Consider the following 12,218-nt stretch of genomic DNA (forward strand, 5'->3'; position numbering starts at 1 on the left):
CTGAGTCCAGTTATGCAAATGCCTAAGAAGTCCAGATGGATGCTGGCTACTTAGGGTGGTAAGACTATCTTAAGGTCTACGACCAGGAATTGGGGAATTTTGGTTAAAGAGAGGGAGGCAGATACTTTAANTGTTTTTTGCGACTCAGACTGGGCAGCTTGTCCAATGACAAGACGATCAGTTAGTGGTTATGCAGTCAAGTTTGGTGATTCCCTAATATCATGGAGGTCAAAGAAGCAGCACACTGTGTCAAGGAGCAGTGCAGAGGCAGAGTATCGTAGCATGGCATCAGCAGTCTCTGAAGTTGTATGGCTGCTTGGTTTGTTTTCAGAATTAGGAGTATCCATTGTGCAACCAATCTCACTGTTTTGTGACAGCAAAGCAGCGATGCAAATAGCTGCTAATCCTATCTTCCACGAACGGACTAAACACATTGAGATCGATTGCCATTTCATTCGAGAACACATCAAAAGAGGGCTGGTCACTACTCAATATGTGTCATCTAAGGATCAGCAAGCTGATCTTCTCACAAAAGGATTACCTTCAGGGCAACATCAGTTTTTACTAGGCAAGCTGGGTGTCTTGAACATTCTTCATCCACCCGCTTGAGGGGGAGTATTGGAAGTTACTTGTAATTAGACTTAGACTAGTTAGTTTGTTTATCCAATTAGTTAGGACCAAAGTGTACATATTAGAGCATAGAGTGGTCATAGTTATTATTTTGTATGGATGTATATAGTAGTTAGTTACTACAATGAAATATCAGTTGGAAAATTCCCAAATCAGTCTTCTTCTTCTTCACGGTGAAGCTCCCTTCAATGGCTAAAGTTTTGACAGAGTCTTTGCAAATGTAAAAGTTAAACTCCTTGGTTATCTAGTGGATAATATGATTTTTATTTATATTTGACCTATTTTTAAAAAATACATTATCCAAACAATTTTTAATGAATAATATGAATGAATAATTAATTTTTAATCTATTTTGCCACCGCTATATATAACTACTATCTTATTAGTCAATTTCAAAATCATTTAACCCCAATATTGTTGCATGTATGAGAGCACTAGTTTCAAAATTCTTATACCAACACAAGTATTATGTCATATTTTGATTACAAGTCTCGAAAGCTTTTTTATTTCTTAAGTTTTGTGTTATGCCAAATTCAGTCACATGAATTAGAATGGACGGATTACTGGTTTTATTTAATTTTTTCAAACTGCTTATCTCTTCAATTGCGTCATTTCTGAATCTAATTAAATTCGGCTAAATACAAACTACAGGAAAATGAAAAATTATGGCAGTCTTTCTTGTCTCAACAAAATTACAATCTCCAGAACCTCAAAATTGAAAATCCAAATAAAAGGAAGGATTTTGAGAAAAGAAAAAAAAAACAAATATATATTTTAGAAAAGAAAAAGGAAGAGAAGACTCTGTTTTGAGCTCAGTGGCTGCTCTCTCCATTACTATGTTGTAATTCTTCATCTTTTTGGTACCTAACTTCCATTGCAATTACTTGCTCTTTCAGCTTCTCATCATTTAATTCTTCACTCTCCTTCTCACATTTATTCCCAAACGAAGAACCTTTGCTTGACATATATATAGGCGTCGCCAAAAAAGTGGGGTTCAAATCACCCGCCATTATCACTACTATTTTCTCTTCAAAAACCGGCATGACTTTTAAGTTATCGTCCTCGCCGGCGCCGGCGCCGGCTTCAGGATCATCACCGGAGCGTTTCCTGTAAGAGCAAGCTAAGATTACAAGAGCAAAAGCTATTAACCCTAGCATGGCTGCTACGCCGGCAAAGAGATACGGCGCGGGAGAATGCCACGGCGATCTCTGAAAACCCGCCGGCGGTGAAAATGTAGTTTTTACGGTTAGTTCTGTTGTTGATGGAGTAGCAATAAAGGCACTCACAGTTCGCATTTTCTTTATGTTCTTTTCTTTTTAGAACTGATTTGCTTTTTCTGTTTTTGCTTAATTGGCTTGAGAAGTGTCGAGAAGGTATATGTCTATTTATAAGAGGTTTGCAAGAATAGAATAAATATTAATGGGGGATCAAACAATTTTTTTAAGAGAAAATATAAGGTTCTAGTACTCGATCGTCATATAGTATATATTTTTAGGAAAAGCGAATAAGCAATCTTTTACTGTAGAATATGATTACTTCATTTTCTATGAATGGAATAACTGTTTACGAAGAGAAAGAGCATTGCCCAGCAAAATATATTAGAGCTATAACATAAGATAGGAACAAAGACTTCTTGTGAGTCGCGGAGGCAGGAAGGAATTTTATTAAGGGGTTCAAAAAAGGAAAAAAAAATAAAAATTGTAGCTAGTGAAAATTAACCATTGACGGTTTTGACAAAGAGATTCAAAACATAATATAGAGATAAAAACTAAATTTTACCTTATACATACAAATAAAATATTTCTAACATAGCATTCTGCAACGTAATCCAACGGATAAATATTTATTGGAGCAAAGGGAACAATACTGTCACATCTCCACTTGCATGCTATTCTTTCTCTCGAATGTCAATATGTCACTGATTTGGCCATATAAAGGTAAAACATGGGAAAGCCTAGAGGGAACTCTGATCCTCTCTGTTTCCATCTCTACACTCAACTTTAATTTTAATCCTATTTCCCACAATGAATATGTCTCTACTCTCTATTCTCTATCATGATAATGAAAAATATGAAAATGTATCTTAGATTGGGCCCCAGTGTGGGCCTTAAATTGGGCTCAGGTGCAACAGTTAATGTTGGAGTTACATAGTCTATGCAGCAGTTTGTAGTGTATTTATTCGTATTGGGCTCAGCAGCCCACATTACTTAGCAACTCACACTCTGCCGGGTCGGCCCACATAATTAACATTAGCTCTTTACATTTTTACCCCTGTATTTAAATACAAACTCTAGAACCTTCAGAACTGAAGGAATTCATTTTTGTACAGAAGATAGAATAAAATTACAGCACTGTTCTTCTTTGTTCCTTCTTCTCTCAAGCCTAATGTACAATTTCTTCTTTGATTTCTGGTACAAATCGAAGCTTTACATGGTATCAGAGCCCGGAATATTGTAGATCTTCATCTCTCGAGCCGATCGATGGTACCCTCGTCAAGTTCCGTTCAGGTCTGATTTTCATCGGGGTTCACTCACATCGTCGATTTATTGGTTTCCGGCGAAGATTTGTTGGTTTCACAGTGATTTTCTTCCACTTTGTTAAGCTTTCACTCCGATTGTCAGTGTATTTTGTCAAGATTCTCCGGTTTCGAGAGAAGGTTCGAAACTAGGGTTTTCAAGGCCGTTCTTCTCCGATTGCGAAGAAGGCTGGTAAACACATTTTATTTTTATACTGCTTCTACTGGTTATTGAGCACTGTTGGTTGAAGTTAAACCCTGTGGTACATTTCTGTTGATTTTCGCGGTATATTTTTGCCGGTGTTGCTCCGTCTAGTTTCAGTCATGACAAACGGGTCTAGTAGTACTACTGCTGATTCTGAATTTATACCACGTGTTTCTAGTCCATTATTTCTTCATTCATCTGATATACCTGGGATGTCCTTAGTTGTTGTTCCTTTTTCTGGTTGTGGTTTTGGTGGGTGGAGAAGGAGCATTATTGTATCCTTGTCGGCTAGGAATAAAATTGCTTTCATTGATAGTAGTTTTCCTAAGCCGACTGCTGGTTCCCCTGAGTCTAAACAGTGGGATAGATGTAACAACATGGTTATATCCTGGCTAACCAGCTCACTCACACCTGAGATTGCTGAGAGTGTCCAATATTCTGACACTGCTGAAAGCATCTGGAAACAGTTGAACAATAGGTATGGAACTATTAATGAAACAAAGAAATTTGAAATTAAAAAAGAATTGGCTTCCACATGTCAGGGACCTCTTGATATAGCTTCTTATTTCAACAAGTTAAAGAAATTATGGAATGAATTGGGGGCTATGGGTTCAAATCATGCAAATACTTGCACTTGTGCTGCAAAGGAGAGTTTGTTGAGGGAAGATGAAGAAAATAAAGTTCATCAATTCTTAATGGGCCTGAATGAAACTTATATAACTGTTAGAAGCAACATCCTCATGATGAATCCACTCCCTTCGCTTGATAATGTGTATAACATTCTTCTGCAAGATGAAAAGCAGAGACAAATGACTCCCAATACTCATTTCACACCTGACCTAGCATCTTTCAATGCAAATGCAACTACACCTACTAGGTTTCCTCCTCATTTTCAGCCCCAAAGGCAGTACACTCAAAAGATTAATTTTGACTCACCTAATCAGAGGCTGGTTTCTAATCAGAACAAAGATTTATTCTGCAAGTACTGCAAAAAGAGTGGTCATACAATCGGTAAGTGTTATAAATTGATTGGATTTCCACAAGGTTTCAAGTTTACCAAGGGCAGAAGGTTTGGGACTGCTGCAAATGTTGAGTCTTCTAAAAACTCTAATGCTGCAAATGTTGGTTCCAATGGTCCAGTTTCTGGTATACCTGGTCTTACCATGGAGCATTATTCCCAACTCTTGAGTTTGATGCAATAATCCAGTCTTGTTGATTCCAGTCCTCCACCCAACTTTGAGGGGTCTGCTAATTTTGCTGGTAGTAATCTTTCTTTGCTTGAGCTTAATGGTGTTGCTGCTTATTCTGCTTGCATGTTAACTAGTGTAGCTAGAAGTGTTTGGATAGTAGATTCTGGAGCAACTGATCACATGACCTCTGCTAAAGAACTTCTCTTTAACATTACTCCACTTCCTGTTCCCTACTTAGTCAGCCTACCTAATGGATACAAAGTAAAAGTCACATGCACAGGGTCACTCACTCTGAATTCTTCATTTGTCCTGCACAAAGTGCTTTACATACCTACTTTCAAGTACAATCTCATCTCTGTGCATAGGTTGATTCAATAGTTTTATAGCATAGTCATATTTACTTCTTGTTCCTGCTTGATACAGGACCTTTCCAGGAAGAAGCTTCTGGTTCTTGGTAGACTCCACCAAGGGCTATACAAACTTCATCACCTTTCTAATTCACCCCCTTCTGATTCTGTTTTGAATAATGATGGTCAGAATGTATCTAGTTCATCCCTTTCTGATTCTGTTTTGAATATTAATATTGTGCAGAATGTATCTAGCTCATCTTTGAATACTTCTGTCTGTAGCCTAAATGAAAGTGTGGTTCCCTCTGTTGCATATGTTCATTCTGTACAACATGTGAATAATCTTGATATGATTTGGCATAATAGAATGGGACATCTTCCTTTTGCAAAATTGAAGTGTATACCTTCTGTTTCTTCTGATTTGTCTACTAAACAGCCTTTTATTTGTTCTATCTGTCCGTTGGCCAAACAAGCTAGATTGCCTTTTCCCGATAGTACATCCAACTCTACTTCTCTGTTTCAACTCATTCACATTGATACTGGGGGCCTTATCATACCCAAACTTATTCTGGTGCTAAATATTTTTTGACAATCGTAGATGACTTTAGTAGGGCCACTTGGACACATTTAATGAGTTCCAAGAGCAATGCATTTACTTTACTTAAAGCTTTTATTGCCATGGTCAAAACACAATTTAATCTTTCTGTTCAAACAATCAGAAGTGATAATGCCTTGGAGCTTGGTTCTTCAAACTTAGCCTGCCAATTTTTTCCTGATAATGGGATCCTGCACCAAACTACATGCCCTCATACACCACAAAAGAATGGGATTGTTTAAAGAAAACATAGACACTTGCTGGAAACATCAAGAGCTCTATTGTTCCAATCAACAAAATTTTGGGGGGATTGTGTTTTAACAACCACTTATCTTATAAATAGATTTCCTTCCTCTGTTTTATCTAACAAACCCCCATTTGAAATTCTTTATGGCAAAGCACCCTCTTATAGTCATTTAAAAACTTTAGGTTGCCTTTGTTATGCAAGTGTGCCCAAGTGTCATAGGGATAAATTTTAACCTAGGGCTGTCCCTTGTGTCTTTATTGGTTATCCTTTTGCAAAAAAGGCTACAAGATTTACAATCTTAAGAACAAGTCTATTTTTATCTCCAGAGATGTCCTCTTTCATGAGTCCATTTTCCCCCTCCATCTCAATTATTCTTCCTCTTCATCTCATTCTTCTCTTTTTCCTCCCGGTTTCCCTTCTTATCTTGATGACTCTACCTCTAATTTTTCCTCTGATCCTCCTCCTTCTCCTTCTTTTTTCTTCCCTTCCCTCTGTCACTTCTTCTCCTACTTCCAATTCACCGGCTCCTGCACCAGCTCCTATTTCACCTCTCCCTGCAGTCAGAAAGTCTACTAGAAGTCATCATCTCCCTTCTCATCTTCAAAACTATGTAGTTCAACTTCCCCCTTCTATTTCTTGCTCCTCTACTGCCTCCACTTCTGTTGCTCAACATGATGCAGTTGAGCCTCACTCTTATGCTCAGGCTGCTGCCAATCCAGCTTGGCAGGAAGCCATGAGGAAAGAATTTAAGGCATTGGAGGCTAATGGGACTTGGGATATTGTAGAACTACCCAAAGGTAAGAAGCCAATTGGTTGTAAATGGGTTTATAAAATCAAATATAAAGCTGATGGTAGTGTGAAAAGATACAAAGCTAGGCTAGTCGTACGGGGATATACACAAATATAGGGTATTGATTTTCATAAAACCTTTTCTCCTGTCGTCAAAATGTGTACTATTTGATGTCTTATAGCTTATGCCGTTAAGCAGAAATGGTCTTTGTTCCCAATTGGATGTCAATAATGCCTTTTTTACATGGTGATTTGGATGAAGAGGTGTACATGAAACTCCCCCAAGGGCTGTCTGTTGCTTCTGAATCTCCTGTTCATACTTTGGTGTGTAAATTGAATAAATCTTTGTATGGTTTACGTCAGGCTTCTCGCCAATGGTATGATAAATTGTCCCATGCCCTTTGCTCTAGAGGTTATAGCCATTCGTTAAATGATTACTCCTTGTTTATGAAGAAATCACCTCAGTCTACTGTGTTTCTCACTGTATATGTAGATGATATCATTCTAACGGGGGATGATATGCTTGAAATTGCTGCCTTGAAAAGTTTTCTAGATGACCAGTTTCGAATAAAGGATCTTGGGCTTCTCCATTATTTCTTGGGTATTCAGATTCATTATCTTTCTTCTGGTGTTCTTTTGCATCAGCAAAAGTTCATTTCTGATTTACTTGCTGATTTTGACTGTTCTGATGTCTCTTCTGTTGTATGTCCATTGGATTTGAATGCTAAGTTGCACTCTGATGTTGGTGACCCTTTGCCCAGACCTGACACATATCTCAACCTCATAGGGAAACTTAATTTTCTTACCCATACTCGCCCTGACATTTGCTTTGCTATCCAACACCTTAGTCAGTTTCTCCAAACACCTAGAGTCCCTCACATGGCTGCTGCTTTACATGTCTTACGCTACTTAAAGGGGACTTCTGATGTTGGTCTATTTCTTAATGATTCTGCTGATTGTTCTTTGGTTGGCTACTGTGATAGTGATTGAGCTGCTTGCCCTGATTCTCGCCGTTCTGTTAGTGGTTTTTGTGTGTTCCTGGGTGGTAGTCTTATTAGTTGGAAGTCCAAGAAACATCAGGTGGTCTCTTTATCCTCCGCTGAGGCTGAATATAGGGCCATGAGCAAAGTTGTTGCTGAGTTGTCTTGGCTGGTCCGTTTGTTCTCCGACTTGGGCTTACAAGTCTCCACTCCTCTCCCTGTTTTCTGTGACAATTAGGCTGCCATTCACATAGCCAAGAACCCTATTTTCCACGAGCGCACCAAGCATATAGAGGTTGACTGTCACTTTATCCGGACCAAGTTGACTGATGGTTTGATCTCTTTACATCATGTTTCTACTAATTCCCAGTTGGCTGACATTTTTACCAAGTGCTTGACAGGTGGAGTTCATCATTCTTTGGCTGCCAAGTTGGGTGTGTGCCCACCCTCCAACTTGAGGGGGGGAGGGGTGTTGGAGTTACATAGTCTATGCAGCAGTTTGTAGTGTATTTATTCGTATTGGGCTCAGCAGCCCACATTACTTAGCAACCCACACTCTGACGAGTCGGCCCACATAATTAGCATTAGCTCTTTACATTTTTACCCCTGTATATAAATACAAACTCTAGAACCTTCAGAACTGAAGGAATTCATTTTTGTACAGAAGATAGAATAAAATTACAGCACTGTTCTTCTTTGTTCCTTCTTCTCTCAAGCCTAATGTACAATTTCTTCTTTGATTTCTGGTACAAATCGAAGCTTTACAGTTAAATCCACATCTAAGCTACAGTGAAAACGCACTCTCATTTTCTCTTTTTCAATCATTAAGCAAACAAGTGAATAAACTATACGCTTGGTGGGTAAAGCAACAACAAAAATAAATATCAGATCGTATTTGTTGCATTAGGATTTGATTCTATTCTAATTCATACATATCCATAGGTTGCAATTTTTAAAAATTTATCACTCAAAGCACTATTACTATGAATCTCATGACGAAAAAAGTGGCAAACATTTTGCGTATGAGGGAGAATTAAAAAATCTCCATGCACGGTATTAATTAATTTTAAAAAAAGCAAAGAAATACCTTCAATTTAATATTAGGCCAATTCTACGTGAAATGAAATATAGATTTATTTGCGTGAGATGCCTTTTAATGCATTGGTGGAAGAATATTAGAATTGTATAAAGAGTAGATTATGGTTCGCCGTTATCTGTTTTTAATAAAGTTCTTTAAATAACAGTAATACATTTTTTGTTGTACAACGCATTAACCTTTTGCCTCGTTCTTTATTATTGGTTCCGCATGCCAAAAGGACAAAATAGGGCTATCCCATCATTAAAATTGTTGCAAGTGGAAACAATGGTTCAAGATAGTGTATTCGAGTATATAATGACTTTAAAATTATCTTAATGTTAGAACATGGAGTCGTATGCATTTTTGCACCCTCAATATAACTACCTTTGAATATATACTTTTTTATATCATGTTGTTAACTTTTCTTTTTTTTTTTTGCTTCAGAATTTGACAAATGACGTGTTTAAATTTTTTACAAAATTGTTTAAATTTCGAGCATTTACTCACAAGGCCTTCTCTTCCGCCTCTTTCCCATTTAACCTAAAAATTCTTCACGTATGAAGTTCTTCTTCACTAGATTATGTAGTGTTGGAAACTCAGTGACTCGACTAATATATACGAAAGAAGTGAAATTAACGAGATTTCACTTCAGGCTTCATCCGATTGGACCCATTGTCACTTGAACCATACTTGCAGCATTGGCATGGGCAAATGATTAAGGATATTGTACGAGTAGATGAAGATGGCCGTACATTGAGTGAAAGGACAGTTACTGTTTTAGATTTGGAAACTCACAACCATATCCAAATTTGTTACTCTACTTTTGTTGAATCTCATTTCATCATCTACCACCAGCTAGTGTTTGTTCACTTTCTAAAAGTATTGTATTATAATATTTAAAAGGAAAAATTCTTTTTGATCAATAAATAAAGTTATAATTAAAATGCCGAGTAAATATTATTTAGCAGTATTTTTGGTGGGGGTAGGAGCCAGTTGGTCATGAGTCTCCTAATTTCAACAAATCTATTAAGCAAGAATCTATTGAGCAGCCTTTATTCATTGTGTCAATGGACTACCCCTTTCATATGCCTTTATTCATTGTGCATAAAGATTTTAATTTTGTGTATTAGTTGTATAAATCATCACAGATTTAACAAGCTACTTCTACATGAACGACATATTGTGACGACTCACTTTTAAATTAGTTGAAATTAGCTGTACTATCTTAATATCCGTTTCGCTCTGTTTGGACTTATATCATTTTGCTACCAATAATATATTTATATAGTTGGATAACTTAGTGATTAGCTAAAATTAATACTGATTCTTTAAATTTCACATTTTTCTTTACACTGTCATTAACCTCCACCTAAACGTGAAACACCAGATCTAATGCAACTGTGCCCTATAACAATGGGGGAATGACACAGCTACCCACAAAAATAAAACTATTTATCCCTGTCTACCCATTTGTTTTTCTACCCATAAACTAATTACATTTCCTACTCATAGTAATTTTTGTAGGGAATTTTCTCTTTTTTCTCCAATTTTTTTATTTCTATGTCTCCTTTCTTTTTTTCCCTTTTTCTTTCTTTTCTCCGTTTCTTTTTTCTCATTTTTTTTCCTTTTCTAATTTCATTTAACTTCTTTTTCTTTTATATTCTTTTTCTCTTTATAATCCAATTTCATTTACTGTTTTCACTATTTTTTATTATACAATAAAAAAAAATAATTGATATAGTAAATAATTGTTCACCTTTTTTTTAAAATATAACTAGTATAATATACCTTTGTCTTTTTTCTCATTTATTAAATTCAATTATTAAACTGAAATAATACCAGTTGTCACTTGATCTAATTCACTGAATATCACACTGACTGCTGCTGAGCATCATAAATTACATAATCAGATTCTAAGAATCAACACGTGATTGCCATGCAAACTTTGATCTCCTTCCCTACAAATATCAGTACACACTCTACCATTAGAAGTAACACAACCAATTATGGAGAAAAAAACACAATCTATGGCCACAAATCTCCATATATACTAGTTAGAATAGAAATGATTAAAATATTGAAAAATGCATTAAAAGTATAAGCAGCAAAAAAGACTTCTAGTATCATATGATACCAATACGGTATACATGTATACCAACAGAGTATATGATTGCTCTAGAATATTGCTACAACTATCTACGACTATACTACTGTACCAAAACTTTAAAGGATGCAATAAAAGTATGAGAAAATTACATGCTCGCATTGCAAGCTAAATATTTGCAAAACAACTTGCTCATTCTGTACACTAATAGGGTATATAGTTGTATGAGGTCATTCCTACAATTGCCTATAACTATAAAAACTATTATATAATACACATAATCTATGTCCATCGGCACAAAAATATTCCAGCACTCCAAATCATGTTCATACAAATAATTTCAGAATAGTAATCACTCAAAAGTGTAGCTAAAACAACCAAAACAAATGTTCAAACTACCATATGATACCAATATGGTATATAACTATACCAACATGGTATACAACTTTACTGGTTAATTTCCGGCAATTATATGACCATACTACTATTGCATAACACACATGCATAAAGAGAAAAATAAAAAAAAAGTGTACCACATATTAATAAAATAAAGTATTTCAAGATATTGTACTATATTACTATTATTAAAAGAAAATCAAATAGTGTACCAATTAAATGCAGCTAATACAACCAAAAAATGATTCAACTATCATATGATACCAATATAGTATATAACTATACTAATAGGGTATATAGTTGTACGGGGTCGTTCCAACAACTGCACATAACTATAAAAACTATTACATAATACATAAAATCTATATCCATAGGTACAAGAAAATTCAATACAGCAAAACATGATCATATAAATCATTTCAGAATAAAATTCACTTAAAAATGCAGCTAAAACAACCAAAAGTATTCCAACTACCATATGATACCAATATGACATATAATTATACCAATAGAGTATATAATTCTACTAGTTAATTCAGGCAACTATATATGACTATAGTACTATTACATAATACACATGCATAAAGAGAAAAATCACAAAATAGTGTACCACATATTAATATAAGAATGTATTTCAAGATATTATACTATAATACTATTATATAAAACAAACGCATAAAGAAAAAATCAAAATAGTTACATAATACACATGCATAAAGGAAAATTAAAAAAAAAAATTCAAGATAGTATACTATTCTACTGTTACTAAAGAAAAATCAAATAGTGTACCAATTAAATGTAGCTAATACAACCAAAATTTTTTTTAACTAACATATGATACCAGTATAATATATAGCTATACCAACAGAGTATACAATTGTAGCAAAGAGTTTATTTTTTTAATTTACAATTATTAAACTGAAATAATATCAGTTGTCACATAATCTAATTAACTCAATGAGAGTTTATGCAATGAATATAANATAGTGTACCAATTAAATGTAGCTAATACAACCAAAAAATATTTCAACTAACATATGATACCAATATAGTATATAGCTATACCAACAGAGTATACAATTGTACGCAAAGAGTTTAATTTTTTTTAATTCAATTATTAAACTGAAATAATATCAGCTATC

At 35.2% G+C, this 12,218-nt stretch overlaps 2 protein-coding genes across 2 annotated transcripts; one reads left to right on the forward strand and one right to left on the reverse strand.

Moving 5' to 3' along the window:
- Positions 1 to 1,202: 1,202 nt before the first annotated feature.
- LOC109244896 (protein GLUTAMINE DUMPER 2-like) lies at positions 1,203 to 1,981 on the reverse strand. Its single transcript, XM_019412055.1, has one exon. The coding sequence runs from the start codon at positions 1,923 to 1,925 to the stop codon at positions 1,443 to 1,445; it is 483 nt and encodes a 160-aa protein (XP_019267600.1). The 5' UTR covers positions 1,926 to 1,981; the 3' UTR covers positions 1,203 to 1,442.
- Positions 1,982 to 3,469: 1,488 nt separating this feature from the next.
- LOC109244892 lies at positions 3,470 to 5,476 on the forward strand. The gene is made up of 3 exons (XM_019412052.1): positions 3,470 to 4,518; positions 4,573 to 4,858; positions 4,964 to 5,476. Exons 1-3 carry the CDS (start codon positions 3,470 to 3,472, stop codon positions 5,474 to 5,476), a joined length of 1,848 nt encoding a protein of 615 aa, XP_019267597.1.
- The last annotated feature ends 6,742 nt before the right edge of the window (positions 5,477 to 12,218 follow it).

The sequence above is a fragment of the Nicotiana attenuata genome, unplaced genomic scaffold (assembly GCF_001879085.1).
Source record: "Nicotiana attenuata strain UT unplaced genomic scaffold, NIATTr2, whole genome shotgun sequence".
NCBI lineage: Eukaryota > Viridiplantae > Streptophyta > Magnoliopsida > Solanales > Solanaceae > Nicotiana > Nicotiana attenuata.

What these genes read in the sequence shown, in the direction of transcription:
- LOC109244892 (XM_019412052.1), top strand. Translation starts at nt 3,470, where the DNA reads ATGACAAACGGGTCTAGTAGTACTACTGCTGATTCTGAATTTATACCA. An exon ending in ATACCTGGTCTTACCATGGA is followed by an intron (nt 4,519 to 4,572) that starts GCATTATTCCCA and finishes TGTTGATTCCAG; the next exon opens with TCCTCCACCCAACTTTGAGG. An exon ending in CTTCATTTGTCCTGCACAAA is followed by an intron (nt 4,859 to 4,963) that starts GTGCTTTACATA and finishes TGCTTGATACAG; the next exon opens with GACCTTTCCAGGAAGAAGCT.
- LOC109244896 (XM_019412055.1), bottom strand. Translation starts at nt 1,925, where the DNA reads ATGCGAACTGTGAGTGCCTTTATTGCTACTCCATCAACAACAGAACTA.